We start from the raw sequence: 19,758 nt of genomic DNA, 5'->3' as shown, positions 1-19,758 counted from the left end.
CCTCCAAAAATAACACCTTGATAGACTGAGTTTGACGTCCCTGCAGAGCACACAAACGCTGTTCCAGCCGCAAGGACAAATGAACAGTAAAATGCAACGGGCGCTCCAATAAATACAGTATAAATTTAAACTGGGCTTTGCAGAGGATGGCTGTCTCCTTTTGACAGTCACAAGTAGAGAGGGAGAAGACTGGGGCAAGCCTGACTGGAGCGCTGAGGTTGTGTGGTTGTGTGGGTGTATTCATTTCTATGTGCGTGCATGCATGTGGATAAGTCCACACACGAGTCTCACTCGCCAAAACAAGTATATATCTTGGCCAGCAGCGTAGACAGGCAACGTTACGTTCACCCGCAGGTCAGGAGCTCTCAGCCCCGTGGCCACCCACCCCTGTTGAATCATGGGAGTGGGGGAGTCTGTCTTTGTTTGTGTTACTCTGAGCTTCAGAAGGGGCTTCTTCACACCCCTTCAATCCTCACCCCCAAAATCCTTCCTGAGACTTATGATGTCATACTGATTTTTGACTCATCAATTGAAGAAAGTAAGGAGGTTAGAGAATAAAATACAGGAAACTCTTATTTCTCAGTTCTCTCACGTTTTGCCAAAAGGAAAATATAAAAATACTAATTAAGATGCATTTATTTGTCATATTCGGACTTTGAAAACAGCTATGATTGTAAAGACAGAATAACAACCATGATGTCATTTGGGTCATTTTGTACTGGATTTGCTAGTTTTTATGATGTCACCATAATGGTAGTCAGGGTAACTCAATTGTCATGTAACAAAAAGCCTATATTATAAACTAAGTTGAAAGATGATGATGTTTCCAAGTGAGATTCCAAGGCCTGCTGGGACTGTGAGCCACCAAAAGTTGTGTAACTGCATGTGGAGGATGCATTTAAATGCTTTATTCAAGTTAAAGTCCTGAAGTGAAAATGTTATCTCGAGTAAAAGTATCCACATGTTTGAGAGAAATGCACAAAATTCTTAAAAGTTAAAGTAGTCAACACAAAAAAAAAGACCATGTGACTGTTACACAGTGACATCATTGTCTCTGATTAAAACTCAGTAAACTGAACTTGATGTTTAGAATCTGTGGAATGCCCCTTTAACAAAGTGAGTGTATTGAGATTCTTCTGGATGTTTGGTGCTGTCATGCTCACCTTTCCCCTCAATTTTTGGGGTGTGGCTCAGTCCATGACCAGCATGTCAGCTACTTCCTGTCTCAAGAAATAAATTCCGTAGAGGAAGGCGGAAGTGAGTTGAGAAAACTCCGGCTTGGTGGAGGAAAACCAAGAGATTGACATCTAGTCCTCCAAACATTGTATTGTTGGGTTTCGGACTCGGACACAGTGCATTCAACTACTGTTGAATTCTTCAGCTGATGTTTGCTTTAGGATTTTCCCCCAAGGGGCCAACTTGACCCCAATAGGGAGGCATGAGAAAATTCTTGAGCTTCCAATGAGAGCTGTGTAGTTGCTACAAGCCAGATTGTTAAAGGAAGAAGAATTAAAAAATAAAAAAGTGTGTTTTTTCTTCAATGTCTGAGTCATATTCTCACAGCTTTTTTTGTGCAGCGTTGAGCTTCCCTTCTGGGCTGAAATTGATCTTTTCTCTTCTCATTGTATCAGTTGCATTGCAGGCACCACCTGAGCACTTTTACAGTTTGTGTCTGTGTGTGTGTGTGTGTGTGTGTGTGTGTGTGTGTGTGTGTTGGCTGCCTGGATAACAGCCTTGACTGCAGCTGAGCAGTATGCAGTGGTGGTGATAGTGTTGTGTGGGGGTTGGTGGTCTGTTGAAAGGGGAGGAGGAGGTGGACCTCACATTTAGCTGCCGTCTCTTGGGAGAGATTAAGCAGTTTAGTCTTTGCTGTGTCTCTCTCTATCACTGCCTCCTGCTTCTCCTCTCGGCTCAGAGCAGGGCGGCGTGCACCTTTTCCGTCCTCCTCCTTTTGTTGCACTTTCTGTTCCTCTCCTCTGCTCTCGTTTCCTCTGTTCCCCTGCTCGCTGTGTTTCCTTGCCATCCATCCTGCCTGCTTCAGACACTGCAGGAGCTTTTTTCGTACGCCCCCCGTCCCATTCAGTTTCTATTTTACACCCTCTAGCCTTTTCCCCTCCTTTTCACTCCCCTGACCCATAGATATTCAGCCGATTCTCTTAGCTGACAGCCCAGATGGCACATAGCTAATGGGGCTGTGGCTGGATGCACTAGACAGAGCTGCCCCCACCACCACCTCCACAACTGCACACCAGCCCCGCTCTCCCAGCCCAGCTATAGGCCGCTTTGGTTCGGCCGTCCCACTGCGCTGATCCCCTGGTCCTGCATGGAGCACCATGAAGCTCAACCTTTAATCTCCTAAACGATCCTGGACCTAAGAGGATCAATACTCATTTTCAGGGAGCAGCATGATCCCTTAATGTAGTGCAGGATGGCTGCTTATCCCTCACTCTCCCCCCCGCCGCCAATCCTCAGTTTCAACTCCCCATAGGAAGAGCAGGAGTCAGCCTTTCATTTTATGGCCCACTTTAGTTAAGACAATATCTCAGTTTTATCGCTGGGATCATTATTCAGGTGAATAGCACCTGTGTGTTGTCTTCGGGGGGCCTTTATGATAAAACAGTCCGTCTTTATTAGCTGAGGTATTGGCTTTAGTGAGAGGTGGATGTTTTTATCAAATTAGATTAATGCCCTGTAATGGACCTCTGACCCTGCTTTCATCCAAATTATGGAGAGGTCACTGAGAAGCGTGCATGTATCAAACAACTTATGCCGCTCTGTGTATTTCACATTTACCAGTGCATGAATTCGCTCCAGTACAAAATACACATTCATTTGCCAGAGAAAATAAATCACCATTTTTTAACTCCAGTTGCTCTAAAACAGATCCGAGATGTGTTCAGGCTATTTCGTATACGCAGTGGTCGTGTAATTGTTCTTCTTTTTCTTCCGCAGACGCTGAAAAATGACTTCATGCTAATGGTGGTGTGATCCAAGGAAAATGGGAAAGATTGGACTTTTCCATTGGATAACAAGCATCCCATTTTTCCAGGCTCGGTGAGCAGGGAACGTTGCTACGACCGCACGGTTAGCTGAGCGTCTCATCATTGATCTCTGCTGATGCAGACTGTTTCTGGGGCCTTTTTCATCAGGGAAGGCAGAGAGAAGCCGTGGCACCCTCCCCTAATGGCAGAAGAGGCCACCTGGAGCAAGTTTGGAGGTGGTGTTTATGCTAAAGCTATTACTCTCTGTCTGGGCAGCTTGCCCTGAGAGCTGGACTACTCTGCTGCTACTGAATTATTCACCCCACAGATCTACCACTCTACGTATACAAGCTGTCACATGTAGCTGAATGATAAGCTGATCGTCCCGCAATGAGGAGCTTGTTACTTGGAGTGTGAAAATACTTTACAGGCAGATTGATATCAAAGTAACATGCTTGTGACATGAGGAAATCTTGGCGGTGTAGTCCAAATATATCATAGAAAGACATAAGGCAAAGTGGTAACTTCTGCTTGTTCCTTAAATCACTTCCAGTGATTACACAATGTCACGGCCCCATTAAACAGTCTTTCTTGACAATACAGGACACCCTACTTGAGGAAAAACTGGGTTACACAGTCTGGCTGCCACAATAGACTGAATGATGACAACATCTCACATACCAGAGGTCCAGGCACCAGAAACCTTATAGTCATCTGCTTCAAGAATAGCCACAGCCTTGCAGCAACTGCTGCTCCTCTGACCTATAATTGCAAGTCATGGGACCTCAAGCATTATTTCATTCTGCGCTGAGTTTATAAACTTCTTCATCTTTCTTGTCACCACATCTTTCCAGAAGAATTCACCTCAAACTTGTGATTTTCTCTTTCCGATTTACACAGAGCCCTCTGTGATAAGTAGTGTAGGTGTGTGTGTGTGTGTGTGTGTGTGTGTGTGTGTGTGTGTGTGTGTGTGTGTGTGTGTGTGCGTGTAGCTGAGGTTGAGGTCTGATTGGACACAGTCTGAACCTGCTGATTGTGCTGGCATGTCTGCGTCCTCTTCATCACGGCTGCAGTGAGCTCCGCTCAGGAGAACAGCAGGGTCTTTCTTTAGGTGGAGGATTGAATCAGTGATGACAGTCTCATGACCTCTTCCTCTCTGTAACAAACACACACACACAAACACACATTCTCTGTCTGCTGTGCTGCTGTCCTACTGTGTTACACACACACACCCACCCTCCCCCACACACACACACACACACACACACATGAGCACACATGAGCACACAGGAGCACACACACACACACGCAACATGTAAACAACAGGTTGGTAGGTCAAAGTTTCAAAATATCATATTTGAAGGTGTATATCATATTATGATGTGCACTGATCATGTGGAAGAATAATAATTTTCAACCAGTTGTGTATAAGAGATGAAATGAAAATGTGATAATTTTTTTTATCATCCCTCAAAACGTACTTTCACCAATCGACTTTTATTTTATTGTTTTTTGGTATTACCTCCTTTGACCCCTTTCTTTTGCCATTACTTTTAAATGAAGTTGTTTGCTTCATCTACTGTCTGATTTTATCATTTGTATTGTATAATTTAGTGTCTTTTTTTTAAATGACATTGTATTGATTTGTTTCTTGCTTTTGATATTTTGTTTTCTTGTTTTTATATGTTGTCTTGGTGAAGCACTTTCTCACTAAGTGCTATTATTATTATCAATCAATCGATCAAATTTTATTTGTATAGTCCGTATTCACAAATCACAATTTGTGTCATAGAGCCTAAATTATAAATTGTATCATCATCATTATTATAATTATTAGTAGTGTGGTTATTATTATTGTTCTTATTTCCAATTACAACATAATTAAAATTTCTCCGAAATTTGACATATTTTTGTCCAAAAAACGAGAAAAATGACATTTCACACATTGTGATCAGGTAAATAAAGTGAAAGAAGTACAGTTGGTAGTTTAATGTGTTGTTAACAATAATCACCTAGAGCCGCACCTTTAATCATTACGTGAAGAATCAAACATCTTATGGTGGAATAAACACCGGACACGTTACTAGCAGGCTGTCCAGGTACAGCAACAACACGCAGTCACCATCCCTCTCACTTCCAGGATCCAGGATGAGCGGTGCTGGCAGCAGCGAGGGTCGGGGAGGTGCGGGAAGGTGATGTCGTAAAGCGGAGTGTCGTAAACCAGGTGCGGAGAAGGGGAGGTGAAGGGGGAGGGAGGCAGGGAGGTAGAGAGAGGGGGGGTGGGGGGGAGAGGGGTGAGAGAGGAGGTGACTCTCCGGCAGCATTTAGACACAACGAAAGGATCATGGCGGATGGCCCCAGGTGTAAGCGCAGAAAGCAGGCGAACCCGAGGAGGAACAGCGGTGAGTAAAAAAAAAAAAAAAAAACTACTTCCACGGAGGAGCCGCTGTCTCCGGGAGACGGTCCGTGGGACCACCGGGGAATTTCAGCGAAAAGTTTGGCCGCGGGAGAGTCGAGTTTCCAGTCGCAGAAAGTGCAGTGGAAGTAGTGAGCGCCTGTGCGGTGCACCGTTATACCTGCTGTCGCGTCTCTCCCTCCGCCTAGCGGTCCGCTGCACCGGGGACCGTTATACGCACCTCACCCCGCTGTCCCCGGACCTGCTTCTGCCTCCACTCCACCTTTATCCACCCTCACACACTTTAAACCTCTTTATTCAGCCCGCTTTCATTGATTTACTCCCATTATGTCCACTTTTTTTTTAAGCCCACCACCGGACTCGGACCTGTTTCGTTGGGGGAAACGAGGCTCCCCTGGTTGTTATTGCGGACCTCGACGGACTGGTTGTTTTTAACACTTCGAGTTGGAGAAAACATTAGATATAATTCTGCTTCAGTCAAAAGAGCTTGTGGGAATCATTGGTGTGTTTTTGGAGGAGATGTAAAACTATTGTTCGGCTTCTTTCTTGTGCTCGGAGGCAGCAGGTAGCGACCGGGACACTGTTGCTGAGCGCTGACTAAACCTGTTTTCCTGTTTTAATTCTCGGCTTCGTGTTCATTTCACGTGAACGACGACATTGTCACAGTGTTTTGAGGCAGTGGACAGATACGAGTTGTTGTGTTGATCACGTCCTGTGCGACTCCCCTCGCCGTCGCCCTCCCAACTTATTGTGACAGTGTTCCGGCCCCGTGTCGCTTCACGGTGTCCGGGCTCAGTGGCTGAACTCGGGGTGTGTGTGTGTGTCGGTGAGGTGTCGGCGAGGAGCTCAGCAGAAACATGGATGTGCTCGCGGCTCGCGGAGGTTCCGGGGGAACGAGGGACATCTCACGCGCTGTTTGTGTGAGCAGGGCGAGCGCGTGCAGCCCATATAAGGACAGCGGATCCTCTCCTGTCGCGCGCTGGGAATCCTGATTTCTCGCAGGACCGAGGTCGCGATCGAACCTCAAACACTCACTTTTTCTTTTTTATTTCTTAGTATTTGTATTTCCACTTCCTTTTTTTTATCTCAACTGAATCTGTAGAATTAATAGCATTTTTTAAAAACAATTTCTTTCATGCGTTTTAATTATTTTCCTATTCGGGGTCTCACGCACCTTATTATGCCGTGAAAATATTATTTACGTGGTTCCAAAGTAGCCAGTAAAATTCTCTTCAGCCCCGGATACTTTGTTTCCACATTCTTCCGATCTGAAAACGCTCACTTGGCTTGAGGACTTTGATGTTCAAAGGACTTTTTCGAGTTGTTTTTACCGCATTTCCTTGAATTTAACCTATTTTTAAAATTCATTATAGACTAATTATTAGATCGAGAAAGTAAGGTTGCCCTGACAAAATGTGCTGTCCATCAAACTCAGCCATGCACGTGTGTTTGTGCCTCCCCGTGTTGCTTTAAGGAACTGGGGCAATGCTGGGAATTCGGTGTTATTCTTTTTTTAAACGAGCCTGTAGAATTAAAAAAGGGAAGAAGCGGATAGTTTCTGTGGTGCTAAAAACAGTCGGATCCGTGGGAGGCACAATGCGTCCAAATGTGTGCTCTGGTGCGCTTTAGGTGTCGTGTGAATTTTCTGGGAGTGATTTTGAAGAGTGACATGTTTTTTCCTTTTGTTTTTGATGCAAACCAATGATCTTCACCGTCATTTCGTTTCTGTCATTCTTTGCGTTTTTGTCCCTGGAGTGCGTGTGCGCTGCTTCACATGCACAAGGAGTGGACACACCTCAGCTAACGGTCCTGCTGTCAAGGTGTGAATGTTTCTCTGCCTTGTTAGAAAAAGTCTTGTTTACTAATCTGGAGATACATCAGGATGTCTACTTTAAAAATGTAGATTTATTTCCCTCTTTAACTCAACCGACTTTTACAAAACTTTTGTAACAAATGACTCGCCCCTATTGATATTCAAAGTCACATCTGTATCTTAACAGATGTTTTCCCTTTTCACTTAAGCTCCATTTGCTTCTAAGGGCAGTGAAGTCGTGCTTTGAAGTCCTCACGTCTGACAAAGCAGCTGATCTGTCATGTAAATCAACTTCTCTGTGTTTTGAGAACTCCTCTCTAACATTAAATCGAAGGCTGGTGTTGCATGTCCTCACAGTCTTGGTTTTGCCACAAATCACTCACTACTTATATGGTGGAAAAAAGCTTTAGCTAGCCAGTGTTAGGGCTCCGTATAATTAAGGGAGCCCTCAGGTTGTGTCCGGCTTGTTATGGCCAGTGGCTCTGCCATGTCCCGGGCTCGTAGGGGGAGCTGACATCAAGGTGAGCTCCATTCCCCGCTGTAAACAGAGAGGTGTTAACAGCCCGCAGGATGACAGGTGTTTGCAATCGGTGTGATACTAAGGCTTCCTTTGACGCTTCTACCCAGTCAGCTCCCCTTAGGAATAGAAGCCGTTCCCCGCAACGGTAATTTAACACAGCAATTTGGGAATAGAGGAATGCACCCGGTATTAACATTCTTTGCAAAAATAAACAGGGCTGTCCTGGGACAGCTTTGTACCCGAGCTCCGGCGCTGGAGTCAGTGTTTTCCGGACAGTGTTGGGAGACACTTTTGAAACAAGCGCTCATGCAGGCAGCAAGGATTTCTATTTATTTGACAATATCACAAGATGTCATTTGTCTCATCCCCATAATCTGACTCTTCTCTTTTCTTTCTCCCTCCATATCCCCCCTTCTCTGTCTCTATTTCATATAACACTTGCACCTTAATGAATCATGCATCAAATAAGGAAAATGAGGTTGTGGGCTTGGCACTTGGCAACAACTCATGTAATGTTGAAGAGCATGTTTATTGGCCTGGTAAAACTATACTTTACTAAACTAAGTGCCCCTGGCCTCACTCACCCTGTCTAGAAACTACAGAATATGACCACATGTAGTAAGAGTAAAACTGATCATGTTTTAGTGATAGCTACAGTTTGTTTGGTGGAACAAGCCATGTTTTGGTTCTAGGAGGAGGTGGGGATTGTCTCGGCTGGTCCACATGCCACTTCAGTTCTTTAAAAGACATCTGTTTACATTTAAAAGGTCCTCCCCCTGTTGTGTGAAGAGTTTAGCAGAGGAGGAAATTTTTCATTTATCTCACTGCTTTTGACAAACTTCCTCAGCAGCTTCATTTGAAAGTGCCAAGTAAGAAGAAAATCCCCCCCGCCTCCGCTCTCTCTCTCTCTCTCTCTCTCTCTCTCTCTCTCTCTCTCTCTCTCTCTCTCTCTCACTCCTCCTTCCAGAGCCGGTCCTTTATTTCGGGGGGTTAAGACACAGTAGCCAGGGGTGCCTTTGATTGCCCCCTGACCTAGGCACCCATGCGTGCCGAGAGTATGACTTCACTTTCCCCCCCTGTGCCATTGTGAGGCTTTCGGCATGTCCAATTGTGTTTGTGTTTAAGCCTGTTCAATAAAAGGGGAAGAGAGGAGCTGGGGAGAGGGGGTGTAGCTTTTTCTCCGCTCCCTTCTTCTCTCCACCCATTCCTCTCTGACCCCTGAAACCGTGGGCTCCATGTTCCCTGTGGAGTCGAAAAGGGGGGGATGGAGGAGGTTGGTGCGAAATGGCCGAGGTGACTAAAGAACTTTACAACAGGTGACAACTGTGGGACTGGTGCTGGTGGATGAAAAGCCTGACACACATGGCAGCTATCTCACAGAACTGTATGGACCTACGGGTCAGAAAAGGTGTATGGTATGCTGCGGACATACATCAGCAAAAATAGCCCATTAAGAATTTTAGATGCTGTACAGGTGAATTTAACAACTTTTGTCTTTATTACCCGTGTGGAAAAAAGTTTTGCTCTCGGCTGAGGCTCATCCCTCCACATCCATCGGGGTGGGAAGAGACCTGTCCTCATCTGACCATCAAACTTATGTGATGTACACCCACACTCCCACCTCTGTTAAGGCAGCTTAATGATTAGCTGCTCCCATGGAGGCTGAGAGCATTAGCCTATAAAAAGGTAAAGAAGGGGTTTTAAACCCAGAGTCAGTTTCAGTAACCCCCTTAACTGCGCTTGGATGTGCTTTATTGGGGTTTGTGTGGCTGAATGCTTAAATGAACCATTGTGTGTTCAGGCTTTAGTGAGAAAGCCTGAGGAGAAAGAGCCTAGTTACCTTTGCAGTTTGCCTGCTCTACCTCATACACTTTCAGTGGCAGAAGAAAAGGCCCATTCAGCGGGCCCGGCATGGGGAGGGAGAGCCCTTTTCACACTCGGCTTGTGGGAAACTTCTCCTCCATACTGTGCATGCCATTTGCATATGACCCATTCTTTTCCCAAAGGTCCTTGCGAGGGAGGAATCTGTGGAACGTTCACAGAATTCATCAAATCCCTCTCTCACGCGGCCCTCGGGCTCTCAAGAGCCTGCGTCGCAGCACTCTGTGTGACATTTTTGTCTTAGAAATGTAGCTTACATCTGCGTCACGCTCGCTCGCCACAACGTTAACACTGATGCATCCCCGTGGCATTTCTGTCCCGTGTATTTTAAAGTGGCAATGTGCGCTATACCCAGTGTGCTGTTTTTAATGTCAGGCTGAGGGCTTAATTTGGCACAGCAGGCAGGAGTTTCCCTGAATCCCCAGCTTGGGCCAAGAGGGGTCCATCTGCATGACAGGACAATGTGATTGGGTGTGCGTGCCTGGAGGCTTCCCCAGCCGATGATGACGCAGCCATCCATAGATCGGCGACACTGTCTCTGAAAGGACAAACATATCTAGAGTGGCTGCGTTTGCGGGGTGAATAAAAGGGGTAGGGGGTAGCACAGGGATGAGGCGGTGGGAGCTTGTAGCGACGTGTCAGCTCAGTGAACTGAACAAAAACAAAACCGTTGCTCTACAGCAAAACGGGGCCCCCCCCGCCCCCTCCCCGGAGTAGCAGCCTGCGCCGCTTCTTGTCTGCACGAGAGATCGTTTTGCTACTGTAGTAACCAGAGCTGCGGCCGTCATGCGACACAACGTGCTTGTTGTTCCTAAGTGAGTTGTGTTCGTATGACGGCCTTGAACCTAAACACTGATACTGAAACAGAAAATGGTGTAGGCAGGTATCTGTTGCCGGAGAGTGAAGGGGGGAGAGCTCAGTTGAGTGTGTCGTGTAAACTAACTGAGCAGAAAAGCCTCCTCTGCCCTCCTCTACTGACTCCAAAGCACTGAGTCATGGGCAGACAGGTGCGTTTGCAACCTTATGAACTCCCGTCCTCCTTTTCTTTTCTTTTCTTGTCTTCTACTCTTGGTCTCCCTGCAGGTGTGGGGGTGAGATATAATATTCTCTAGTAGTGTGTATACTAGAGGGAGAAATTACCTCTAAATTGCCGCCCTGATGCAGGTAAATGTTGTGTTCACTGTGCCCAGCGCTGTCTGTTGATGTGTGTTTTTAATCATGTATTTGGTGGCTGCTCTTCAGGCCCACAGTGAGTCCCTTTGGGTCTGTCTCCCCCCTCCTTGCTCCCCCATCATCACCACTGCCTCCTCTTCTCTCCCTTCCCGCCCATCTATCCCCTCCCCTTCTTGTGGTCCTCAGTGGAGCAGTTAATGAAAAAGACTGGACTGACAGAATAAGCAGAAGGCGGGCCCAGTGAGGGGCACTTGCGCGAGATTGTGTTTGTGGCAAAAACCCAGACTACTGCTGTAGCGTCTCTTCAGACCACTTGACTGTCAGTTAGTCATCCTTTTATTTTGTTGTCTTCTTATGTGACATGCTGCAAATGTTGGAGGTGTAGTCCCTTTTCAACGTGCTTGACCTTATTATAGTCCCACGGTGTTTCTGTCTACAGGGATGAAATTAGATGACATCAGATGAGGAGTAATCCGCTGCCGTGTATTGTGCTTTGAACACAGCCGAGTGGCTGGCTCTTTGCCAGACCGTTATGATGATCATATTGATTTTCCTCTCCATAGCACACAGAACTGATAATGGCCCTCCTGAGGGGGTATGCATTCATATTCACACACTGATTCCAGTCGTCCCAAGGGCCACAGTGACTAACAAATGGAGTGGCCCTCCGTCCCCCAAGCATGTGGGTTGGGCTAGCTAAGCTAGGCTAGCCCTGTGACAGCTCCTGCAAAAAAAAAAAAAAACCTTAGTCACCCTGTTTGTTAGTCCAAAAGAAGGCCGGCCGCTATGCTGGATGTCATCATGGATAAACATCCACACTGGATTAATGAGAGGAGAATGGCCAGGCTGAAAACAGAGGGAGGGCAGAAGAGGGGGGGGACATGGAGCATCCACATCGCCCCATTTAACCCATAGACATTATTTTAACCCAAGGGGGCAACCGAGCTCAGACACATTCATTGACTATTACTGAAGAAGACGCTACATTATGTCCTTTGGATAGAAAAATACATGAACAGAGGATAGAGAACATAGGGATTCCTTTATGTGTAACATGGATTGGATGATGCATCTTTACAGCAGTACACAGATTCAAACAGAGGGATAAAGGTGTTTTTCTTTCTGTCCTGAGGGTAATTGCAGTATAGGAATGTTCTGTATTTCCTAACAATGTTAGTGTTTTGTTTTCATGCATTTCTGTTGAGTCTGAAATCATGTGGTTTCATCAAGTTCCTCCCTTAAGAGACTCAACAGGCCTGGCCGCTGTTTGAGAAATACCTGTCAGTGAATGAACACTTTATTCCCTTGTTGCATCACTCCATATGTTTCTTACTTCTACCACCTGTGTGTTGCTTTAACACATAGTTAGTGTCACACTAAACCTTTTAGATTCGATGGTCTTTACAATAGAGTTATGGGCTGGGATTGTGTTCTTGCTCTTGCTGACCAAACTATAGATTTATGCCCTGTCCACACAAATACGGATATTTTGTAAAACAACCTTTTTTCTCTACATCTTGGCCTCTCGCCACTAAAACAGAGATTTTACAAACGCCTTCCAAAGTGTAGATTTCCGAACACTCCAGTTTCGGTGTATCCATGTGTACATTTGAGTCGTGTGCCAGAAAAGTCTTGGATAAGTTGACAAAACAGAGATAAAAGAAAAGATATAAAGATAAAAAGATATAAGCTGAAATAAACCTGAGCTGCTATTGTTTTGTTTTTTGAAGTTACTACAGCCACAGAAGAATAAGCTTACTGAGCATGCTCACAACTTTCTTATTATTTGACCGATAATTGATGGAAACTTCATCGCCACATATTTGTTTGAGCATTTGTAGTCATTTTTTTGTTCTTTTTTTTGTAAAACAAAAGTTGCGTTTTTACTTAAAAAATATATACGCCAAACGGCCACAGTAAACAAGCCTCTAGAGCAAAGTACATTGTGCAGTTCTTTTGACTCGTGGTCTCTATAACTCTGGGAACTGGAATCAAGCCAGTGACTTTTGACCTGTCTCAGCCCACCTGTCCTGGCTCAGCTCCACTGCAGCCAATGTTCAGGTGTTTACAGTTAAAACATACCAGGGCCTCCCCAAGCATGTTCCTTTAATTAGTGTGAATGTGTGTAATGTGGATATAATGTGTGTGTGTGTGTGTGTGTGTGTGTGTGTGTAGTGTGTGGTGTGTAGTGAAGAGAAGGGAGTAGATACCCTCGGATCTCCATAACCAGGCGATCATGCATCTGCCTTCTTACTCATGCTGACAGGAGCCCCTACCCCCCTCTCTTGTAACACTGGTGCCTGGAGCTTTGCCCCCGCAACTCAATGAAGCGTGCCCTTTAATTGATCATGTTCGAATTGAACAACATCATTAATTAGCACTTGCTCATCACTTGTTTGTTGGTTTTGTCCTACTGCTCCCATCATAACGCCCATCATTAGCTGCGTGACGTGTCAGCTCGCTCGCCAGTGCTCTGACAACATCAACAAGAGCCACATGCGCTCGCCCCACCATCTTTCTCATAAAGCGTCTCGCTCTTCGGCCCCTTCCAGAGTCCCATGTATTCTTTCCTCTCTGCTCTTGTCTTTCTGTCTCTCATTCCTCTCTCTGGCAGCTGCTTTGGCTCTAATTCTCCAACACCAGCAGGTGCTGTAGGCATGCAGCAACTCGGCTATACAGCACTCATAAATAACACCTGACAAAAGTATGAGAGAGCCAGAAGTACAGGCAGAGTGAGCCAGGGAGGCAGAGATTGAACGTTTCCTCTGGCAGGAGAACAGGGTGTGGCTCACGGTCAAACGCTGGCCTTCTCAAGAAGGACATGTTCAGAATAGAAAGAGAAAATGTGAGTGCAGAGAAAAGAGGAGGAATGTGAGCTTCTTCTCTTTTCTTGAAGGTGAATGTCTCTTTTTCTTCTGAAGTTGGTGTGCTTTCGTCAATGCCAACTTTTCAATAAACCCCTTTCATGCAAATTTCGGGTAAATGGATCTTTTTAAACACAAGGCCAGCACTAAGTGACTGGTTAAGGAGGAACTTGAAGTTGAAGGAAGGGAGTGTTATCTTTTTTGTAATTAGGATGTAAGAGCTTGGAACAATGTTAATCGTGCTCTAAAAGCAAATGAAGAGGTCAGGAGAGAAATTATATGCACACTTTTATAATCATCATCAGTAATGAACCAGCACTCGGAATAAATGAACCCATAAATCAAGGGCTATTAATGAACACAGCTCAAAATAAAACCCATGCTGTCTCTTTGTCATTTTATGCTCGTCAAATCCACCAGTGGCAGGCGCACATCCTGTCTCATCAGAAGCTATCGATCAGCCACTCTGGGCGAAGGTTAGTTTGTCATTTTCTCTTGCCTCACCGGGAACAAAACCAGGAAGTGTGTGAGAGATTACAGCCCAGGATGCAACCTGAAAGCCCCTTTATCTCTGTGAAAACAAGAGGCTTCCTGCGGCCCTGCTCCCATCCAGGCCACCCCCACCTCCTCCTTCGCCCGCCCTGGCCCCCCAGCACCTGTGGCAGCCTATTTAAGGCTCCTCATCAGGGGCTACAGAGACCACGAACCGGGGTAGAAAACATGAAAGCCTGGAGAAAGAATCATTGCTAAGATGCAGTCCCAACTGTTTCACACAACACAAAGTGCAAAGATATATCGCGTTCCTTTTCAGACACATTAAAAAAGAGTTTGCCCAGGTTGAGCCCAGGAATGAATGGTCCCTTTTTTGTACTGTGCACCTCACGATCCAGCACAGAATTGGAAATAGGGTTAAGGAACACTGCTTAGCTGCTTTCAGACATGCAATAAACACTGAAAGGGGCTGCATGTGAGAACGCAAATGTCCGAGGGAGAAGCTCTGGACATACTCTGAGTTTCTCCTGCAGCAGGAGATCCTCCAGAGGATTCACCGTCAGTGATTGGGATAGTTGAGGACACAAAACTGTAAAAAGCAAAAAGAATACAAATATCTCAGGATGAAAAAGTGGTGTCGACACAGACAAAGATGTCAAGGGAGCTGTTGTTGATAAGGGTCGACGCTGATGTCAATGTACTTTAAACAAAAATATGTGGTATCAGCAGTGGAAGTTATATGTTATATTCCGCCCCCGCCTGCTGCGCCACCCCTCACATGCTCCGGAGATTTCTGTGTTGTTGTGAATGTGTCGGAGAGGAGAATATCCTGCTATCAATTCTGCGTACTTTCTCCAGTGTGCATGTCGGAAAACGGCTCGTGTGTCTTCTTGGTGGCGACCCGTGCTTCCAGTCACCTCTGCCTGGGCACAGTATGACACACAGGCCTAAAGACAAGGCCCTGTTTGTCATGTCTTTGTCACTCATCTGAGGGGCTTTTTGACTTAAATTTGACACATGTGTGTGTCTCTTTTGTTCAGCTTTGGTGAAGCAGTTCTATCCTCTGAAAGATAACTTCTGTCATTTTACCTCAAGTATTTCTGACGATTAAGCAATGGTACATTAAAGCTTGTTGGTCCCAGAATGCTGCGTTGTTAATCAAAACCTCAGTCTTAGAAATCCCTCGATGCTCTTTTGAGTTGCTGCTACAGCTGGCAAGGGTGGTTTGTCTTGACAGTGGTCTGCGTTGAATTTCAATGACCCCCGCCCCCCACCCCATCCACCCGGTCTTATTATGCCATCACTGCTAACTGGCCCCTATTCACTGCAGTGTCCTGACTTCCCAGAGGGACCTAGATAAACAAGGGCTATTCAGTCACTGAAAAGCTCGCCCCACCTCCACCCCTGCCAGCCCTGGGCTGTCCTTGTTTCAGTGCCAGGCTGCAGCGCGTCTCGCGCGCCACCAATGCCAGCAGCAGCAGGCACTTTGCCATCAATTCTTCAGCGACACACAGCACACTTTTAGAGGGATTAAACTCAGACTTAACTCTGATAACTGATAAATGGCCACTGTGAACGCAAAGCATAAATGAGGAGGAAGGCTGATATGGTGCAAGGAAGCGGTGGATACGTGTCTTTCTGCGTGGCTGTGAACGTTTTCTTTTTTACTTTACTTTTTACTTTTAGTGTACTGTGTGTTTTAGAGAGAGGGAGCAGTTATCTGTAGGTGTGGTTTGGTGTGATGTAGCAGGCCGAGCTGACTTCCTGTTGTTACAGTCCATCAGGGAGATCAGGGGTGGGGGATGCTCCCATGAGATTACCCCATGAGAGTCACATGGCCTGGCTGCAATGCAATGGAAGACCATGTTATGTGTGTCTCTGTGTGGCTCTGTGTGTTAAGTGTAGTTAGTGAGTGCATTCCTGACCTGCACCTGAAATCTGACCTGACTATGAACTGTCTCTGAAATGCTTCCTTTGCTTTTTCTGTTGTTTCATTTTCGGTGCTTCCCTCTATCCTTCCTTCTAATCAACAGATCTCAGAAAAAAACCTCACATCTCCATAGGGTGCCTCTCTCATTCTCTCTCTTTTCTCTCCTGACCAGATGTTTAAAAGCTGTTTGTTTGTTTACCCAATGGAAGTCACGTTGATTGATGGCTACCATAAAACTGTGCCTGCACACTGACGACAGATGCCTCAGTATTAGAGTAAAATAATTTGCAAGTGAACATTTTAGAAATGGACCAGTTTAATTGCATCACTAGTTGACCACAGCTGGTATAGTTAAAATGATTTCAGTTGTCACTGTGCTCCTTGTGACTGAGGACCATTGGTAGGCAGAAGGGACAGTGTCCTGTAGGATGTAATGGCCCTCCTGTCCTGCATACCTACATCACTACCCGACCGGTCAGCTAATTTAAAGCAGTGCCCTTCTAATCGAATGGCTGTCTGATAAATCTATTGAATCAGGACAGATGTCCGCCGGGGTGTGGAAGTGACACAGCGTCTAGACGGGCTCAGAGGTGAGGAGACGACTCCAACGTGATTCAGATCCAAAGGAATCTCACCTTCTTCATTCTCCTTCACTCCGCCGGCCCTGTCTGCTGACATGGAACGGCATTTTAACCAGATCTGTTCCTCCCGAGCGTCCTGCGAGCACACTCCTCAGGAGGACAGGGAGGATTTCTCAGGGCAATGTAGATTATAACAGACACACGCAGACAATGATTCTGAGGTGCACTCAGAAACAACATTAGAGTTGATTGAAAAGAGCATTATGGGAGGCTTACATTTGGGTCACCCTTCATCTGGCCCTCCTCTTTGGAATGAACACAAGCCTAGGCCGGAATTCCATATAATAATTGTATTGCCCTTTGACAGATAACATTGATGTAAAGCTGTTTATTGTTTATGATGAGTCGTTTGAATCCCGGCATGCTCTTCCCCTTGTCCTTGGGGAGCTTATCCCTCAGGCAGGGCTGGCTGTGTTTTTATTAAAACCCAGGTTTAAATGGACCAGGTCCTTTGATCGACAAGCAGATTAACAAACTAATAAAACATACATCATGATATATAGAGATGCCCCCTCTGAGACTCTGGCTATTAATATACAAAAATGGAGGATTACTGTCTGCTTGCCTCCATGGTCATGGAGAGGGGATTAGGGTGCTGGTCCAGACAGATTGGATTTAATGTGTGTGTAAAACTAAATTACAAAGCCCCTGTGTATGTAGACTGATCTCTGTTCTTTGGCTGAGACGTCATCACATACTGTTGTGTAAGTGGATCAGTCATGTCCACTACAGTTGTGGGTCAGGTCCGACTTGGGAAGACAGAAACATTTTATTGTTATTATTTTATCCTCAGTAGTTTACGCATTAAATCACCTTATTACTCATCTGTAATTCTACATTATACACCTTATTTTTTTATATTATGTGTTGCTCGATCAAATTTGTTTAATGGCCTCTTTTTCACAGTTGTTTCCTTCCCTGATATTTTGTATGTTTTGATGACTCGACAAAATAGAGAGTTACCCTTTTCCACTGATCAAAAGACCCACTAACACCGACCCACATAATGGGCACCGGCTGTACCTGAACCTGTAACAGAGCTTTACCTGTCCTTGTATGTTGGTTACTTGCTCCGGTTTGACCCAGAAGTGAACATTTGTACTCAAACACTGCACATTCATAATGAAAGCATCTAAATAATGTCTTTGTACCTGTGTGTCCCTTCACGGTTAAGGTTGCCATTAACTCTTGTAACTCAGTGAATGTGGTTATGGGCGCTTCAGTGACATTTAAGGCTGAAACTGATTAATCATGACTCAAACAAAACAGGAGAATTCCGGCAAACATTTTCACAAACACACTCACACTCACACACACACACACACACACACACACACACACACACACACACACACACACACACCTAACATCTTAACTTGCAATCAACAATTTCATAGTTTACAGCATGGTCGACGCTGAAAAATTAGTCCCAGTCGGGGATACACATTGTTCACTCTAGTAAGTAATATGACTCCATTTCAGTTTGACACACTGTTGAATTGACAAATTACAAGATAAAGCACAAAAATATTGTCACCTCAAAAGCACGGTATATTTTGACATGGACCATCAGATTATCTCATCTTGCAGGAGTAAGACCTCAGAACTGGGGAGCCGAGGAGTCACAACCTACGTGTGTTGTAAAAGTAAAGATAAACTTTATGGGACTTGAAAACATTTGTTTAAGTCTCATCGTTGTTTCCCTGAAGCCCTAGTCCATTTCGCAGTAGCTTTAAAGGAATCCAGGATGAACACAGTGAGATCTTTAGGGGAAGAGCATGGGTACTATTCTAAATGGGATACAAGGGATTATTGACTGTGACTATAATCATTTAAAAGTAAGAACATGTAGCACCCTATCCCACAGATGTCCTCGAGATAGCAGTGGGTGTATGTCCTTTACCTGTTTTAACATGCGGCCCACACAAGAAACACACGTACACACACCCACCCTAGGCTGTTTATCCCCAAGGGCGCCAAGCTAAAGGAGAGAGAGCCCCTTAATCATGTTCCTGTCCCACATCCTCGTTATCAGCCACGATTAATGAGCTCTCCATTAATGAAAAAAAAACAGGAGGTGCCAGCCCCTCCTAGAGAGAGAGGGGGTGAGGGTGTGTGTGTGAGAGAGAGAGAGAGAGAGAGAGAGAGAGAGGGCCTGATAGTAAATGCTCCCCAGGTGCAATGACATCACCCTCTAAGGTAGATATGATAGCTGTCACAGCTTGCTTTTGTTAGGGATGGCAGGGTCTGTGTGTGGGTTTGTTCAAAGTGTGTGAGCGTGCTTGTCTCTGTGTGTATGTGTGTGTATGCAGCCTCACATTCAATATTGTGTTTTGATTGTTGAAACTTAACCTCTGGGGTCTAATCCATTTTGCCTTTGTATATCTGTCTTCGCTTTTTGTCTATGGCGGCTATACGGCGTGAGGAGGGCAGGAGTAGGGGAGGGAGGCGATGGATAAGGAGCGCTTGATGAGACAGTAAAGGAGGAGACAGAGGAGGAGGGGGGAGAGGGCGGCAGGTGCAACGGACACCCGGCACAATCACCGGCGCTCGGCAAAAACAGCGACAGGAAATCAAGGTTGTCTTGGCAACCTGGCACTATCGATTAAGGTTGGCTGTCTCCGGGCTCACATCAGAGTCCCAGTGGAAATGGTGCTGCGTTGGGTTTCAGGCGAGGAAGAGGGGGAGGAGTTGATGGTGGACAAAGAGGGGAGGAAAAGAAGGAGCAGGTGAGGAGAGGAGGGTTGGACGATGATGAGTACAGGTGATTGAATCTCGCTCAGAAGTGTCTCACTCGCATCGTGGCTCCGCTCTGTTTCTTGTTTTTCCTTACCTGGCCCTCCGCCTCAGTTCGATGTTGCTCTGCATCTCCTCTAGATTTATGAATGCAGAATTCTTCTCATCACTAAGTCATTTCCATTGTTGAGGCCTTCTCAGGAACATTTAACACGCCTGGTCCCTTCGTCTCCTCCTGCCTCCTTTGTACTCTCTCCTCGTGTCTGTCTCTATATATGGGTCTATGCGAGCTCAGTTCTCTCAGTGTTTCC

At 45.7% G+C, this 19,758-nt stretch overlaps 1 protein-coding gene across 3 annotated transcripts in view; it reads left to right on the top strand.

Annotated features, from left to right (window-relative positions):
* Positions 1-5,268: 5,268 nt before the first annotated feature.
* zeb1b (zinc finger E-box binding homeobox 1b) overlaps positions 5,269-19,758 on the top strand; it is a 50,006-nt gene continuing 35,516 nt past the window's right edge. For 2 of the 3 annotated variants that reach the window (XM_035142070.2, XM_035142069.2), the window contains exon 1: positions 5,269-5,383. In XM_035142070.2, the coding sequence (XP_034997961.1) occupies positions 5,326-5,383 (58 nt within the window). In that variant the 5' untranslated portion in view covers positions 5,269-5,325. The other variant, XM_035142071.2, reaches the window with a different exon arrangement.

This window comes from Hippoglossus stenolepis, chromosome 19 (assembly GCF_022539355.2).
Source record: "Hippoglossus stenolepis isolate QCI-W04-F060 chromosome 19, HSTE1.2, whole genome shotgun sequence".
NCBI classification, from domain to species: Eukaryota; Metazoa; Chordata; class Actinopteri; order Pleuronectiformes; family Pleuronectidae; genus Hippoglossus; species Hippoglossus stenolepis.
Note: the sequence above shows the minus strand (reverse complement) of the source record. Positions and strands in the feature narration are given on the sequence as shown.